Here is a 14,291-nt window from a genome sequence, read left to right on the forward strand (position 1 = left end):
TTCTAGGGACTTGAAATAGTTTCTCCCATCCCCTCTCCTCTCGAGCTATATAAATTTTTCCTTCGTCTGGAACAGGGCTGAGTAACGGCTAACGTCACTATTTTTGTGAACGGTTACATAAAACTTTGTTGCATATCTTCATGAAACAAAAATCACTCCCTTGAGAATGTAACAGATGCCAAGAGTCTCATGGGTTGAGTCAGGAAGTCTCAGGCACCTCCGTACTTGGATATCACAAGCACCCTGTCCTCGCCCCACTGATGTCGGAAGCACTTGGGTGCTTCGTCTTCTCACAGCATGCAGATCTAGTAAGAACAGTTAAATGCCACGTGCTTTCAAGACAGATGCATTTTTATATCCAGTGACCTAATTAACCAACCTATAGCTATTTCAGAAACCAGACTGTGAGTCTTTTGTGGCACTCTGTGATACATTCTATCTCTGCTACCAATCGCCAACTTCCTCTCAGTCAGAGTGGATCAACAAAACCCCTCCCTCAGTGCTGCAAACAGAAGCAGGAGTAGCTAAATGTCCTACTCTATTTCCAGACTTGCCAGTGACTCTTTTTTTCCCCTCATTTTTATTTTCAATGGTATTTATGCACATGTGTCAGAGTGTAGATATATGAGTGTGAGTGCAGGCACATTTGAAGGCCAGAAGAGGGATTGGAACCCATGGAGATGGAGTTACAGATAGCTAGGAACTACCTCTTCCTGACATGAATGCTGGACCCTTTGCAAGAACAGTAGGTATTCTTCACCACTGAGCCATGTCTCCATCAGGGCCAATAAACTTTGGGTGGCCAATAGCAAGTAGGCTTTTAATGTGCCTGCGGGCTTTAGTTTATGACATGTTTCTGTCTTACGCAGACACAATGTCCAAAATGAGAGATCCTTCAGTCTGGTTCCTGAGATGAAAAGACATGTGGAACCCAGCTGTGACTAGACAAGATCCAGCTAATTCATGGACAATTCACAGCCTCACCAAAAATGCTATGGTGTGGTCGGTCTGGCAGGAAGGTTCTCTGGGTAAATAGGCTTGCGGCAAAGCCTGCCAACCTGAGTTTGATCCCTGTAACAGCACAGTAGAAGAACAAACTCTCACAAGTCATCCTGACCTGTATATGTGCATCAAGGAATGCATGACACACCCTCCCCCTTACAGAAAGAAAGAGGTAATATAATTCCTAATGAACATTTCACAAGTATCTTATTTGTTGAGAATGAGTTTTTAAAATATACATTAGTTTTTAAACACAGTCTTAAAAAAAAAAAAAACCCTTCAGTTTTGCAAATAGTTATTTGATACTGAAAGTGTTGGTTTGTCTTTTTACACTGCGGACTGCAACCAGGATGGCTTTGAGTGTGTTAGGCAAGTCCGGTCTCACTGAAGTATCACTGTGGCCGCCAGGAAAAAGCTTTACTGTTGACAAAATGTTAATACCCTGTCAGCAATCTTCCCAACTTAAGTGTTTATAGCTCTTGTAATTCTATATAGGTAGCTATGACCACATGTATGAGAGAAAGAAACTTTAAGAGAAGGGTTTAATTTGGGTCACAGTTGGGGGATATCATGTTGGTAAGTGTGGCTTGCTTCACAGAGCCAACCTGGAAGCAGAGAAAGGGCAATTCCAGCGCTCAGCTGGTTCTCTCCTCCCTGCTCTTTAGTCCATGCGCTGTGACACCTCGCGAGATGGTCCTAGCATCATACAGCCTCGCCTCTCCCCACGTAATCCTCTCTAGAAGAGCCTTTGTGCATTCCCAGAAGTGTTCCTCATGATGGGCCTAGGGGGCATTTCATTTATCTAAATATATTATTAGCATGTGTACAACCAAATCAGTTTCTCTAAGATAATAAATAAAAGGAACACACTCCAGTTCAGCACAGACCCTGGTACTTCACCGACATGACAACACCCTAGCGCCGGTCACCCATATAAGCTTGATGCAAAGACACTCACAAGCAGCCTCTTGTCCAAGTTGGCTTTTCTCAATGAAGAGGTGACAGAATTGGCATCTTTCTCTGCCATCCAGGCTTTGAAAAGCTTGACAGCGAACGAGGCTGCGATGCCTGTTAAAAGAGAGCGAGAATGTCATTCCTGGGTACAGAGACCGCCTGTGAGGACGAACATTTCTGAATGGGTTTCCATAGAGGTAGACAGACCTGCAAGCACAGCTCTTTTCATACTCATGAAAACATCTTCATGAGCCAGAACCCATCATGCCCTTGATGCCAGCAACAAGAAGTAGAGGCAGGAGCATTGCTGTAAGAGCCAGACCAGCTGAATCTACACAGTAAGTGTGAGGACAGGCAGGGCTACATGGTGCTATTCCACTTATAAAACAAAAACAAATTAACAACCACCACAACAAAATCGCAATGAAAATAGTTTTCAGCCAGGCAGTGGTGGTACATGCCTTTAATCCCAGCATCTGGAGGCAAAAGCGGGTAGATCTCTTGAGATCAAGGCCAGCCTTGTCTACAGAGAAAGTTCCAGGACAGTCAAGACTAGACAGAGAAGCTCTGTCAGGAAAACAACAACAACAACAACAACAACAACATCTTTTCACAGCAGGAATACTGATTCCTGTCTGGTATAACTGAATCATTCAAGTTTTTAATTCATTTATTCACATTTAATAAATGTGTGCATGTGTGTATGGAGGCCAGAGGTCAACACTGAAGTCCTCAGAAGCCCTCATCTTGCTTGGTTGTATTTGTTGTTGTTGTTGTTGTGTGTAGCCATGGCTGTCCTTGAACTAGCTCTGAAGACCAGCATGATCTCAAAGTCACAGAGATGTGCCTGCCTCGGCTTCCTCAGTGCTAGGAGAAAAGGTGGGCATCAGTACCACTAGCTCTTCATCTTGTTTGCTGAGTCAGCGTCTCTTCTGTGGTCCAAGGCTCTCCAGTTAAGCTAGGATTATTAGACATTAAGCCCCAGGGACCTTCTTGTTACTGCTTCTCAGCACTGCAATTACAAACATGTGCCACCAGGCTTGGGTTTCTACATGGTTCCTGGCTATTGAACTATAATATACCAAAGCATTGGAAATGCACTAATCACAGGAACTCAAGGTACCAAAAGTTCATCTGATGACTTCTAGGGTCCTAGGTTTGTAAACCTTGATGATATTTAGAGGGATAAAGCTGTGCTTAGCAAATTAGGGCTAACTATTGGAGACTTCGACAATATAGACTGTTTCAGGACAAATTTTTTGATCTATGATCGCAGACAATGGTTGGAGATCATGCTGATGCCAAGACTACTGTTGGTTATTTGTACTATCTGTTCTGTGTTGCTTTTGCTAGAAAAGGCAACAGTCAGACCTGGGGAAACATCCAGGGCTCAGCACCAATAGGCCCACTGCATCCGTATGAAGACTGTGGAAATTCTCACCAAGAGACACAGGCAAAGAACCAGCCAAAAAATTGACTCCAGAGAGCCCGGGGAAGGCACAAAGAAGGCTTCCCACTCCATTCACCCCTTTCATGACATCTTCACTACAGAAGTAAAAAGGCAGAGGAAGCCGAACTTTGATATGGGGGAGCCCAGAAAACTCCATGGCAAGGGCCGTGCCTCTGGAACAGCCACTGGAACTGAGGTGGGTGATGACATCAGATGGACAGAAGGACACTCTGAGAAAGCTATTTAAGGTTCCACTCCTAAATTTTTAATTTTTTTTTTTGTTTTGGAGTCAGGATCTTGCTTTGTAGCTCAAGCTGGCCAGGAACACGCAATTCCCTCCCTCAGCAATCGAAAGGACAGGAGTGAGGTTCTAGTGGCAGCTGACTTGTCAAGTGATGCCACGATGCCGATAACTGAAGAGAACTATCAGTATGGATGGCCACAGACCTTCCAATGTATGTTTCTCTTTGGATGAAAGAATAAAATATAAAAGAAACCCTTAAATGAACTCACAGCACCAGGGCTGTTTAAAATCAACATGTCTGGAACTTTAAAACAGCAGTTCTGACAGATGTTAATCAAGAAACTGCTCAATCCCTTATCCATGTTTGAATCATGATTACTTCCAAAAATAAACAATTAGCTAGCTAGCAGACAACTCTTCTGTAAACGCTTCTGATTTCCAGTTTTAAATTTATATTGCATTTGATGAAAACTTAAGTCGTGGTGGAAATTCTGAATTGATTTTCCTACATCAAACATTCTGCCTAGTGTTGGTGGCAGGAGCTATTGCCAATGTCTTTTTCACTCCAGTCTAAAAGAATTTCTATGTTGGTCACTGACTTCTGATAAGCCTCAGTCCTGGCACCTCCTCCTCCTCCTCCTTTCCGTGACCTTGGCTATGTACATTACACTGCTGGCAAAGCTCATGAACCTATGTTAAGTGGCATTCTGCTGAACACGGACACGGAGGGAGATACGTATCATGGCTGATCTTTAGACTTTCGATGATGATCAGGGAAAACGCTCTTGGGATGAAGTCCATGCCATGAATGGTATTTCCTATTCATATAATTTCTTAATCCATTCTCAACTAGGAATCAACATTTAAACGTCTAGTTTCTAATGGTAAAGCACAAGGGAAAACCATGATGCAAACACAAGGCCACTCCCATAGCAAAGGTCCTTTCCTTCCTATTTTACTATAACCAGTTTCAACCACAGAAACAGTGAATACATTGAGCCATACAACTACCACCTAAATTCTATAATGGTCACTATTAAAGATTCATTAGTTCTATTTTACGTACACCTGTGTATATGCACACACATTACACACCTTATGTGTGTGCAATGAGCACATAAGGCCAGAAGAGGGCACTGGGTCCCCTGAAATAACAGTTGTAGGTGTTATGATCTGAAGGATGGTGCTGGGAACTGAGTCCTCATCTTTGTCAGGAGCAGAGAGTGCTATTAACAGCTGAGCCTCTCTCTCACTTAGGTTTGACATTAACTAGTAGGGTAAATATTTCCTGTTGTGATGGCTTAGGTAATTCAAAATTATCAATGTATAGAGTGTAAATTTTACCTTCTTTTTAGGTGCAAAGAAAATGGCTAACAACATAAGTAAGATATATGAAGTATCCTGAATTCTTTTTAGAAATATATTCAGTCAAAAAGCCCAGTATTAACAATGTACTAGTGATTCCAGAATCATACGCCAAACACAGTAGGCAATCAGCATAATGGCACCTGTCTCTTGACTTACTATTTTTTTTTCCTTAGCTACAAGAGAACTATTAGCCCTCTCACTACAGGCATGAATGAAGCTGGGCCTTCCTACACGCAGGAGGAAAACTCCTCAGAAGAAACAGATGTTCTCACAAAAGCGCCTTTAATTTATTTTTAAGGAAAATAACTGTTTTGCGGTAAATTGTAATTTGCATACCATTATCCTCCTACAAGAGAACAGCCCACTTTTGTCTCATTCTGTAATCAATTATTTCAGTAGTGCCTGCCAAACTCTTAATACTTTAACATTTGCAGCATTCTTGACTTTGAAAGTCTTCATTGTCTTTTGGACAACCGAATGCCTTTTAATAAAAGATATTTTATGTTTTGTGTATATGCTTGCCCATGTGCGTGTGCGGATGTCCAAGGTCAGAAGAGTGCAGGAGGGCCTGGAACTGTGCTTACAGGCAGTGATGGTTTGCTGGGAAAGGAACTTGGTTTCCACCAGAGCAGTGAGTGCTCCTAGCCAATAAGCTATCTCGTCCTGAACGTCTGAGAAATGTGAGTGAAATGAATACCACAGAGAGGCTCCTGCCCAGTCTTTGTGTATTTTATTTCACAAGGGAGGGAGGGTGCTGCTATGTTTTTCAGGCTGGCCTGGAACTCACTATGTAGCCCAAGATGGCCTTAAACCTGCTATGACCCTTAAGGCCTCAGCCTCCTGATCAGCTCCACAGATCCAAGGTGGTAACAGTTTAGGTTTTTGTTTAGGGGATATTTTGAAAATGGGAAATCTCTGGCTTCTACTTTCTTTACTGGCTGGCATTTTATCTTCAAAGCAAAAGGGTCCTGCAGAGGACAAAACTTTTCCAGACCATGCTGTGTTATTCACACAAAGAGGAGCATCTGAGCTGGAAGAAAAGGTTTGGATCTAATCAGTTTCAAGGTATCCCCAATCTGCGAGTTGAAGTCAAATGCTAATATATAATAGGTGTGCACATTCTTCTTTCTGATTCCTTATAGTGAACATGTACATGAAAAACATCATTTCTTGGCGATATGTGCATGCATAGGCACAGGCACAGGCACAGGCACGGGCACAGGCACGGGCACGGGCACAGGCGCGCGCGCGCACACACACACACACACACACACACACACACACACACACACACACACACACACACACACAGGAAAGGCAGACAGTTTCCTCCTGTCTCTAGTGTTCCTTTTCTTTTCCATCATACATGTGACGAGCCTTCAGTACCTTCTTTGACTAAGCTGTCGGTGAAGAGACTGGTAAGGATGGTGGCCGGGAGGGTTCCATTGCCCAACAGGATCCCAGACAGCATTGCCAACTTTGTCTGCTCTGCTTCAGAAAATGCTTTAAGGAAGAGGAGAAGCTGCAGGTAAAAAAAGAAAGAAAATACCACTATAAACCAGACAACAACGTAGGAAGATAAATAACAATGCAGTGAGGTTATTCGTCCTAGGTGGTGAAGGAGGTCACCGTATAGTGCATTTATCAGACACTGGAAACGCATGTTCAGTCATAAATGGATAGTGTAGAAAGAAACGCTGTCTGACACAGTACTTTCCTGTGGATTCACACACATGTAGTTATAAATAGTCACGATAAGGGATGCTTGGGGAATGGTATGTATACATAATGTATACTTGCCTGTGTATATGGAGAAGAGGAAGCACACAGCAAACATGTTTTCTGAAATATATTGACTTTCACATCTCCCCACCCCCGTGGCATACATAAAAACCTTATTTTGCAAAGAATAAAATTTTATTTTCATTGATTTACATGTAACCGTGGTGTGTGTGTGTGTGTGTGTGTGTGTGTGTGTGTGTGTGTGTGTGCATGCAGATGACTGGAAGGCCGGAAGAGGGTGTCAGATCCTGGGACTGGAGTCGCAGTTGCTGTAAGTCACCTGATATGAAGGCTAGGAGTTAACTCAGGCCCTTTGCAAGGGCATACGTATTCTAACTTCTGAGTCATCTGTCCCATCTCTCCAGCCATAGAATATAAGTTTTTGAAACACAAAACAGCAGAAAAGAGTCGCAGGAAGACCTTTGAGGGAGAAGAGCTGTCTACAGTTTTAAAACATCAGAATCAAACACATTATTTCTTGGATCATGGTTTAACTACTAGCTTTGGTAAAGAGGCAATGGAAGATTCGAGATAAAGGAATTTCTAAATAGAATTTGAAAAGACTCTTGACTTTAGGAGTGGGGGATGTGTGTGCCCCAATACTGCAAACCTTAACATGTAAGAGAGTGAGGGGGTTACTTAGAAAGTCTTAAACAAGTCAAAGCAAAGGGGAACTTATGTCCCTCTTCACAGTGAGTTTTAAGTCCGCAGAGCTGTGGGCTGTGGTCCTCCTTTCCCCAACTCTCCTTTGCTTTGTGCTATGACTAAAGTTTCTCAATTTCATCATCTCTTAGGTATGATGCTGAGATTCCCCAGGGGACCTCAATCACAGCAAGGGACCTGACTGAGTTTTCATCACTCAAAACCAATGAAAAGTTCCCAGCATTAATATAGGTTTGTTTTTACCTGGGGTGACGTGATTTCTAACCAGCTCTGTAATGTGTGTAGGACACACTAACTCACCATCCCTGGTATCTCAGAGAGATTATGTCATTCTCTAGATATGTATACTGAGTGGAAGACCCTTAATCAGAGCCTTTGACTTCTATTCCATGTCTAGTATGCTCCAAACAAACAAACAAACAAACAAACAAACAAACAAACAAATCACCTCATGCCAAGGAGTGAGAGAAAGAGCTGAAGTTCAAAATTCTCTCTCTGTGTGTATCTATCTGTATGTGTATGCATGTGTGTCTGTGTCTGTCTGTCTGTCTGTCTGTCTCTCTCTCTCTCTGTGTGTGTGGTTTGTTTTTTAGATATGGTCTTGTTTTGTTGCTCAGGCTGACCCCAAGCTCAGGATCCTTCTTCCTTAGATATTTGAATTTACCTTTTTCATTTCATCTTCAAATGCCTTTTCCAAATATTTGTATCTCCTGATGAGTTTGTTGAAGACCTAAACATAAAGCAGAATCATTGAATTATGCAAATAATTTAAAGGTCACAGATAGAGGGGTGGAATCCACCATAAGTACCATCACAGGTCTACAATAATAAAAAGACGAGTGTGCTCATACTAAGACACGGGAACCATGAGCACTTCAAAAGAGGTACCATGACCCCAAGAAAAGTAAGACCCAACACATACAGAGGATAAAGCGAACTGAAGAATAGAAACAGGGGCTGGAGACGCGGATCTAAGGTTAAGAGTGCTTGCTGCTTTTTCAGAGGACTGAGTTTAATTCCCAGTACCCATGTTGGTAAGCTCAAAAGTGCCTGTAACTCTAGCCGTAGGGAAATGTTTCCGATCTTAAAGGGCTCCTGCACTTGTACACATATCCTTAGACAAATACATGCAGTTTAAAAACAAAAATACAATCTAAAATGAAAAAAAAAATTAAAGAGAGAAAATGAATAAATAAATGTTGATGAAAATAAAATGGGATTTTTAATCTTCGAGTGAGTTACAGACATTGAGTATGTCTGAAACAAAGGGGTTATCGATAAAATCACTCGGCCAGTGGTATAGGTCGGGAGAGCAGAGCTCAGGGCACATTACTATCCGATGGATCACAGATGTGTTTTTTGTAGGTGAACAAAAAAACACAATCTACTTAGCTATGAAGAATTACCGGCCTCACTATTTCTACAGAACCCTCAAGCAGGGTTTGCCTTTCTGTCTCGAGTCTAGACTGTTATGTATGAATGGTTCTTTTACTGAGACAGCGATCTTGTAAGTACCGATTATCTTTAGTAACCATGCATATGTCTGAACCCAATTGCTTTCTCTAATGTCCATGTAACATACTTTTAAGTTCTTGGTGTGTTTCTTCATATAACTAAGAGTACCAAGAACGACACTAAAATCACCTCAGTCTTTCAATCAAAGTACTTGCCAAGTATATAGCTTATAGAAAATTAGTTTCTAACTCAAACACGCTTTTTATTCAATTTTTCCTTCTGACTGAGCATCCCATTGGCCAGGTTCTTCTGACAATCTATAAATAAGCAATGACTTAAAAGCTCACAGACCAGAAGATCTTTGGTTTTATAAAAGTCGTCCATCCATCTACCACCCCCAATCCATCCATCCAATCACCCACCCATCCATCTAATTACCTACACACTCACCCATCAATCTACCCACCCACACACCCACCCATCCTTCCCTCCTCCCTCCTCCTCCCTCCTCCCTCCCTCCCTCCCTCCCTCCCTCCCTCCCTCCCCCCGTGTGTGTGGGTGTACAAGTATCATCACACTCGTGTGGAGTCCAGAGGAAACGTTTTGGGAATTGCCTCTTTCCTCCTGACAAATGGGTCCAGGATATTGAAGCCGGGCCATCGGGCTTGGTGCAGCTGCCTTTACCCAAAGTCATCAGAGCCCCAAAAGATCTTCCTTCATATTAAATATGAAAAATGGAATCACTTGCTAAAAGACACCACCCTACTAATACAGGATAAAAAGGCAAACAGTACTATATCTTTACATTTAGAAATATACAAATATATTCCTATAGAACAGTTGTCCTTTTGACTTCCAGTTTCGTTTCATTTTAATTTATATTTTCATTGGGATGCAAACAATAATCTGCAGTAACTTGATGCTGAACGTTCTATTATGACCCGATTGACATTAAACTGTTATTAGGTATCAAAGAAATCAGACTTAGGAATTATGGTCCTTCCAGCTGTGGTAGTGCAACAGGCAGCAGGAGTTTGAAGCCAGCCTGGGCTATGAGACTCAGCCCCAAATCAAAAAGATGAGCTATGGAACTCAGGGTTATTATTGAAGCCCATGCCTTCTCCGAGTATTTATAACTCTTGTATACACAGTAGAAACAAAGACATCTAGAGGACACACCAGCATCCTCTAGAGCTTAATCTTCTGTTTCATGCAAAAAAATCTTACCCCCTATTTTGGTAGTGAAGCTTGTGCAAGCTACACAGACACATGCTCCCCACTGAGCCACACTGCCAGATCAGACTTTCGAAGAGTCCATATATAATCAGAACAGGAAGAGCGGATCTGGTTAGCTGTATTTGCAATGAATGGATAGCTTCCCGACATTTCAGTGGGCCTTAAAATTCATTCCTTTTTTTTTTTTTTAAAGATTTATTTATTTACTAATTATATATAAGTCGCTGTCTTCAAACACACCAGAAGAAGGCATCAGATCTCATTATAGATGGTTGTGAGCCACCATGTGGTTGCTGGGATTTGAACTCAGGACCTCTGGAAGAGCAGTCGGTGCTCTTAACCGCTGAGCCATCACTCCAGCCCCCTCATTACTTTTTTTTAACCAAGCTAATGTGGGCAAACTAACACTCCATAATTTGACTTAGTATTGCCCTAAAAACCAGTGAGTTTGAACATACTTGCACACATTTAATGGGGATTTGTTTCTTCTCCTTTGAAATGTCTCTATGCATCCTTTCTAAGAAAGGATGCTTATCCCAATTTATTATTGACTCATGAATCTCTTATAGGTTTTATGCTATACAAGTATCTCTTCAGCTCTCATTCATTTTTGAGACTGGGTCCAATAAAGCCTCAACTCACTATGTAGCTGAGGATTGGATGTCTTTGAACTTCTAGTCTACCTACTTCTACCTCCAGAGTGATGGGATTGCTCGCATCACCAGGTGTCCACCCACTTTATGCAGTGCCTGGGGCTCAAGCTTGGGCTTTATGCATGCTAGGCAAATATTCTACTAGCCAGATTACATTCATAGCCCCTTCCTTCTCTTTAGGATTGCTAAAAATTGGTTTATTTTATTTTTGTGTATTAGTGTTTAGTCAGTATGTATGTCTGTGCACCACATGCATGCAGAGTACCCTAGAGACCAGAAGGGGATGTTGGATTCCCTGGAACTTGAGTGGTAAGCTGTCACATGGGTGTTGATAATTAAACCCAGGTCTTGACCACTGTGCGATCTCTCCAGCCCTCTTCATTTTCTTTAATAGCTATACAGTATGTATTCTGTTAATATAAATCGCAAAACTTTCCATTGGCTTTTACAACAGTTCCCCTCCTTGGTATTACTATAAGAAATATTGTGATGCTAATCACAGTAATTTAATTGCTATTTCATACATGCTCAAACATAGCTGTAAGATGTTTTAAGACCAAGAAGTAAAACCAATGGGCCAAAGGGAATGGGCAACTTTAGTATGACAAGAAGGAGCAAAACTGTTTTCTCCAAAAGAAAGGATGACTGTGTAGCAAAAATTCAACTGCAGTGGGCATCTTGTAGATGAGGGCCAAAGGTGTGGTACTTAATGCTCTCTGTTCTAGCAGGAATGCAACTGTGTATTTTCACACACTTAAAAGAGTCCATCTAGCAGTGTGATTGGGAGCGCTGTCCCTGCCATTTTGTTGTGATCCAGCACGCGCACTCTTTCTATGCCAGATGCTACCTGAGCATAGTTACGGATGGTTTCATGATCTTCATTTGCTGAAAACACACAGTGGTTGGTCATCTTGGTCTTGTCACCATCATCTATGCGTGTTCCTCCAGGGGCTGCGAAGACAAGTCATCACAGTTAGGATGCAGCTGAGGGACGACGCCAAAATATGAAGAGAGGAGCAAGGGAAAACACCGAGAGTAGAGGTAAAAAAAAGAGCCACAGTAAATTCCCTTGGATGCACATGTATCCAGTCAAGACAATGCAAATAAGCTGCTTACATCACACACTGACCACATCGGCGCCACATCCCGGCCTTCACTACATTCTGTCCTTATAAACCTAGTCCTTTCCAAAGTGGGTACCTAACCACGAAAACTCACTTTTATTCAGTGAAATGAATTGGATTCCACTAGTCTCAGTGCACTTTGATGATTCCCCCATTGGGCCTTGACATTTTCTGTACTGGTAAATGCCTTGCTGGACTGTGTTTACATAACTGCAGGATTGCACAGACTCGATTCTTTTTTGTTTGTTTTTGTATTATTTTTTCAATTATGTGTGTCTTTGCACTTGTAAGTGATGATGACGGCAGAGACTAGAAGAGAATGTCTGATGCCCCGAAGCTGAAGTTATTAATCACTAAGCCATCTCTTAGTGCAAGATCCAAGTTTTATACATGGCAAGTGTGCTGGTAGTGGGTTATTAGTCCTGACTGTGGTGTCAACCATATTAAACAATTTTTATGGACAGTTTTGGCTTTTATTGGGACACAGGAATGTTTCTAAAATCCTTTCCTCTTTCATTAACACGATTTCCCATATGTGATTAATAGTCTGTACTGACTCCTTGAACTCGTACTTAGTCATCAAGTACCTGCATTGGTTGGAACAATGTTTTATTCTCTTATTTGTTTTGCTAGAAGAATAAATGGACTGGAACAAGAGTGCCTTTTTTATGAGAGTTCAATTTCCATGTTCCCGTAAGTTCTAACAATGGCTGCTATAAGCAATGATTGACTTCAAGGGCAGGATCAGAGAATTAACCATTTCCGTTTTTTCAGCTCTATTTCACTGTGGTCAAGATGTGTTTGAATAGCTCATGTCAGAGTGATACCTCTCCTATACTTACCAAGTATTTGAAGCATAAAGTTTTATAACAAGTTCTTGTGCTCTGCACCTTGGGTACAGCAACAAAGAGACCAACCTTGTTATCTCCTTATCAGTCACTTCCTGCATTTGTGTGCTCTAGCTTTAATGTAATTTGTGACTGGGTGAAAAAGCCACACAGCCAGTTGTGTCACTGGACATAGGCAAGTGAGAATTTCTTAGCTTACAGACTCTTCCAGGGGGCTTTAGAATTCAGCAAGTAGTTTTGTAAGTAAATTAATTTTAGAGATGTAGGCTCTAGCAGGAGTCTGTTTTCCTTAAACCAACCTATGTACCCAATGCACATTAATTAGTGTACACAACCACCTGGAACAACATGGAGGGAAATGTCTTAAAAGTTGCATTCGTTCATACACACAATAGATACACTTGTCACATGCTGATGGCACACTCACATTTAAATTTTTTTTTTAATCATATTAGAAGCAAGAGTTAACTGTCACTTCTAGGTTTTGGAATACCACTAGTTTTCAAGGTAGTAGTAGTAGTAAAAGAAAATAGATCCATTGTATCGAGACCGTTTCTCAAGATAGAGGTAGAGAAAAGAAAAATATTCTTTGAAGAAAGACCAAGAACAATAGGAAAACTCTGTGGTATGAAGGAAATTCCTGCTCAACTGGTTGTTTAACAAAGGATTCACATCGAAGGAATGAACTTGTCTTAGCTCATTAATTACACCATAAATCTGGATTCAAAGGCACCTGGGGTTGTATACCTGGACTAACTATGCTAAACATTTGCCCTACTTTCTTGCTGTACATAATGACACAGTGTGAACGATGGAGTTTGGCTGCAGAGCTAAACTGGCTACTGATTGTAAATAAGCCCTCCAGATAGTCATCAATGATCAGTGAGCAAATACTGCAACACTTTCACGGGCCGGTGGAGAAGGGTGAAAGACTGGTAGGAAGGAGCATGTGGCAATCTAGTAGGAGAGGAAGGAAATACAAACAAACAGCTCAATAAAAGCAAGAGGCTCTCAGGACCCAACACGGATGCGATTAGCTGAAATGCCCAACAAAGGGGAGGGAGATATGGTTATCCGGGGGTTAGGCAAGGCCCTGGGTTGGGGGGTGGGGCCATTCATTCTCCTCAAAAGTTTAACCCAGAATTGCTCCTGTCTAAAGGAAATACAGGGACAAAGAGTGGAGCAGAGACTGAAGGAAAGGTCATCCAGAGACTGCCCTACTTGGGGATTCATCCCATATGAAGCCACCAATCTCAGTCACTATTGCTGATGCCAAGAAGTGCTTGCTGACAGGAGCCTGATATGGAGGTCTCTTGAGAGGCTCTGCCAGAGCCTTACTGACACAGATGAGGATGCTTGCAGCCAACCACCGGACTGATCACGGGGACCTCAGTGGAGGAGTTAGCGAAAAGACTGAAGGAGCTGAAGGGGTTTGCAACCCTATAGGAAGAACAACATCAACCAACCAGACCCTCAGAGCTCCCAGGGACTAAGCCACCAACCAACAAGTAC

The 14,291-nt window shown here is 42.0% G+C and overlaps 1 protein-coding gene across 1 annotated transcript in view; it reads right to left on the minus strand.

Annotated features, from left to right (window-relative positions):
• The window catches only part of Bzw2 (basic leucine zipper and W2 domains 2), a 57,987-nt gene that overhangs the window by 15,271 nt on the left and 28,425 nt on the right, over positions 1-14,291 (minus strand). Inside the window, exons 4-7 of the mRNA XM_032907657.1 lie at positions 11,655-11,758; positions 8,128-8,193; positions 6,405-6,540; positions 1,961-2,070 (exon numbers count right to left, since the gene is read on the minus strand). Coding sequence (XP_032763548.1) covers positions 1,961-2,070; positions 6,405-6,540; positions 8,128-8,193; positions 11,655-11,758 — 416 coding nt within the window. The remainder of the gene's footprint in view (positions 1-1,960; positions 2,071-6,404; positions 6,541-8,127; positions 8,194-11,654; positions 11,759-14,291) is intronic.

This window comes from Rattus rattus, chromosome 7 (genome assembly GCF_011064425.1).
Source record: "Rattus rattus isolate New Zealand chromosome 7, Rrattus_CSIRO_v1, whole genome shotgun sequence".
Classification (NCBI taxonomy): Eukaryota; Metazoa; Chordata; class Mammalia; order Rodentia; family Muridae; genus Rattus; species Rattus rattus.